The sequence below is a fragment of the Centruroides sculpturatus genome, unplaced genomic scaffold (genome assembly GCF_000671375.1).
Source record: "Centruroides sculpturatus isolate CEXI.00-Female unplaced genomic scaffold, Cexi_2.0 scaffold452, whole genome shotgun sequence".
Classification (NCBI taxonomy): domain Eukaryota; kingdom Metazoa; phylum Arthropoda; class Arachnida; order Scorpiones; family Buthidae; genus Centruroides; species Centruroides sculpturatus.
This window is the reverse complement of record NW_019384638.1, coordinates 516,839-520,882: the sequence shown is the minus strand read 5'-3', so window position 1 is coordinate 520,882 and position 4,044 is coordinate 516,839. Positions and strand designations below refer to the sequence as shown.

The following is a 4,044-nucleotide window of genomic DNA, read 5'->3' as shown; positions in this document are numbered from 1 at the left end:
ATTGGTAGATACTGTACATAGGTTTTTTGGAGTATTTAGTGTCGTCTGAATAAATTTATTATTCAGATGGAACGGGACGAGTTAAAATGTTCCCATAAGAAATAGAAAATATTTCGCGATATTAGAATTCCCGATGTTCGCTTCGAATCATTTTGAGGAACGTATTAGCCTAATACCGCTTTCATCATTTAAATTAGTCACCAGCAATCGACGGCCCGCGAGGTCCTAATTTGACAACGTAATTTTATTTACCTGTTTTTTCCCGTCGTGTCATTATGTAACTCAAGGTAACCTGATATTCGTGACAAAGAACATTTAAATTAGACAAGTGAAAAGAATAAACTACTGTACAGTATATATTACTAGTTCGCATATCATTACCATATATTATTTTAGTACACTAGATACTAAAATAATAAATGCGAATGATCCATATATTTATATATTCTCTCTCAGACAGAGAGAGAGAGAGAGAGAGAGAGAGAGAGAGAGAGAGAAAGAGAGAAAAGCAATAAGTACAGCATTAAAATACAAAATTGATTTTCCAAAATAAATTCTGTATTCCCGATAATGCTTTAAATTATTAAAAGAGAAAATACTTGAAATACTTATAACGTTTTTATTTTATTTACTTTATATCGTTGAAGTGTATATATTATTACTTCAACTAATAGTTCTTATCGAGTAAAGAAAACATATTTATTCTGTATATTTGAAACTAAATAAATATAAAATAAAAATATTAAATTTTTACCTTTAATTGTGGATAATTCCATTCTAAAGAGTACTGTCCCCAACAGAGAAGATTTAAAGAATTGTTTACAGGAATATCCATAGTAGATGGTGCATCCAGATGAGGAGTCTGGAAAGTATCTGTGACCATAGAAAATTAGTTTAAATATCTATTTATTATAGTTTTAGAATAGTTTTCTTTGTTTAATCTTTTATTTTCTTATTAAATATTTTATATTTACTTTTAATACGTGAAAATATTTCATTTCATTTGTTTTTAATATTAAAAAAAAATTATGAATTTGAAATAATTTTATGGAAAGTTTTATATTTGTATTTTAAAAAATGTTTTGTATCTTGTTAATTTTTTCTACATAATTTTCATATAAAACGAACATTATTATGAGAGTGACACAGATATTTTTATTGCGTCATTTTTGCCAGCTTCTTGCAATAAACAAAAAGATCTGAAGATAAAAATGCAATCGAATTAATTATTTATTCTTTGACGTAAGAAACACAATAGCTCAAGATTTTAATGATTATTTTCATATCGTTATACTTTTTAACTATGTAAAATTTTAAAATATTTTTAACCTGAAGAGATCTGTAGCATCTGAAATGCATTTGAAACTTGTAGTTTAGTTATAGAGTAGTTTATTTGTATTTGAAACATACAAATAACATAATAATATACACGTGTGTACGGTACAGTCATACGCCGGTATNTTCGTAATAATTATTATTATTATAACTGAAATGATTAATATTAAAGATTTGATACAAAAATTTAAAATTCTTTAAATTATTTTAATATATATATAAATTGTTAATTATTATCTTTAACACAGCATATATATTGTATATAGACGCAATACAGTAATATAAAATAATATATTTACTTACTTGGCAATGAACAAAGTAATACAAAGATTATTTTCAATACAGGAGTATACATTATTTATTTATTCATTTACTTTTTAATAAAGAAATATAAGAAGCTTCTTTCGAACACGAATGTCTTTCAAATCGACGAAACAACGCTTACTGCTGGTTTTCATCCAAGGTCGAAACTCTCGATTGAACGCAACTCTCTAATAGAAGGAAATAACTCCCAACAAATTACAAGTATTCAAAATTTACCAAATATCTAAGCCGGAAAAAAATACATCTATGAAATAAATTATAACTTTATTTTAAAAAATTAAATTTAAAAAAAAAAGGTTATTTTTAGTTTTTCTTAAACATCTACAGTTCTGTTGAAGCTGTTACTTATTATTAATATATTATAGTATCTTAGAAACTAATTTGTAGTAAAATTAAAATCATAAAAAGTAAATTTTCAAAAATTATGGAAGAAGTTTTATTTTTACTCGATATGATTTAATCATCATAACTAATTGAGGGATATTTATTATTGTATTATTGATAAATGATAATTTATGAGCATATTTTACCTTCAAAACAAATATTGATAGACATTAATAATGATGTCTTAAATAATTTCCATTTCGTCCATTTTTCTGCTTTGACTGGTCAATCTTTTAAAATTGATACATCTCCCGGTTAAGTAAAGCTTGTGTCGAGCAGAATTAAAGTTATTTATTTTCATAAAAGTTTACAATTAATAATTATAATCTGAAACCATGTTGGAATGGATGTGAATCGTGAGTATGAAGATAACTTTATTATTGAATACTTGAGACCCGTTTAAATCTTTTTATCAACAAAAATATAATTGTTATCTTGATAACATTCATTTCTATTAGTTAAATCTAGCTGTTTATGAAATCTAACTAGATGCAAATTGCTCTTTTTTAAAAATTCCGCCTTATGGGAACTAAGAAATTTTCATATCATCGAAGATTCTGACATACTCGTAACCTGGCAGCCAAGTAATGAGAGACGAGACATGATATATCCATGAAAATTTATAATCTAAACTCAGAATAGAATTCTGATCCCTCGGCGCGCAGGGATCAGAAATAATAATTAACAGGCCAATTACAGGTGGTAAAAACTTATTAGCCTATACAGTATATATGAGTTTGTTACGGTCAATTATGTGAACCGTAAAATGACGTGAACGTCCGTTCATTTACGTGAATGACCAAACTAAAATGACAATAACGTCTTTGACCACGTCACTGTCCAAACACATTAAATCTTCACGTTTCATATGTTTTCAAGTAGCATTGTCGACGATGACCAGGCATTGACGTAAATGATAGTCATTGCTTATTGTTGAATATGTCGATTTTTTTTTTGGTAGTTCATTTTTTTCTAGAGCATCACACACTTACTGTTAAGGGTATTTACTTAGTTATTAATACAAACAAAATATATTTTTTTTTCGGGACCTCCTGGGTCAATATATAAAAAAAATTTAATGAATGTAAACTCTAAATAAGCGTAAACTCCAGTGTAGGGTCTATATTACGTTTCTACCTTTTGGATAAGATGGTGTAGGTTTACATGATAAACAAAGTCTACTGTATGGGCCTATTAATTTAATAAAATAACAATACCCAAAGTAAGGTTATAGTCCTTCCAACTTAATTTGGCAGTTGTCAAAACAGACTAAATTATTTTTCATCCAATTGTAGGGAAAGATATTGGTTATAAAGTATACCAAGTTTCATCAAAATACGTCAACGAGAACAGACTCTATACAGGTCTGAGTAGGCAACTTTAATTATAACCACTCTGTATTTAGAGGTATTTTTAGAGGTTTGTTCCTAAAGAAATTTTCTGTAGGTTTAAAAAAATTTCGTTGTAATTCAAAGCCGAAAATGAAACTTATCATCTGGCGTAATTTTGCATTATTGCTATTGATTAAAGGAAAAAATTGCTAAGTTTAGAGTTTTCTCCCAAATTTATGGAAGTCGCGTAAATAAAAGTTAGGAAGAAAATAATATACAGTATTTTGAAAGTTAAGTATGAACTGAAATTAAGAAATAGCTTGCTAAAATTTTATTCCTTCAAAACGAAAGACGAGAAGTCAGCAGCAGATGCAAGGGCATGTGAATGCAAAACTGATGACGCTAATACTGAAATATTAATAGAAAATGACATGTTAATCTATATATATATATAAATGGACGTGTTTGTCCCTATATTTCATTCTGCAGCCAAAACTACACATCGCACATGAATGGTGTTTGTGTGCGGTAGTAGCCCCAAGTCTCCCATCGTGCACTATGGTGGTTGTGTCTCGATAGCTATAAGGGTTTGGGAGATATGGGGGTTGAAAGTGGTTGACTTCAAAAATGTGTAACAATGGAAGTGTCAACAATGGAAGTGTTAACAATG

General features: G+C 28.1%; 1 protein-coding gene across 1 annotated transcript in view; it reads right to left on the bottom strand.

The window, feature by feature from the left end:
* LOC111625916 (vascular endothelial growth factor receptor 3-like) overlaps window positions 1-2,061 on the bottom strand; it is a 73,922-nt gene extending 71,861 nt beyond the window's left edge. Inside the window, exons 1-2 of the mRNA XM_023369180.1 lie at window positions 1,639-2,061; window positions 755-873 (exon numbers count right to left, since the gene is read on the bottom strand). Of these exons, the coding sequence (XP_023224948.1) occupies window positions 755-873; window positions 1,639-1,690 (171 nt within the window). The 5' untranslated portion in view covers window positions 1,691-2,061. The remainder of the gene's footprint in view (window positions 1-754; window positions 874-1,638) is intronic.
* Window positions 2,062-4,044: the final 1,983 nt, after the last annotated feature.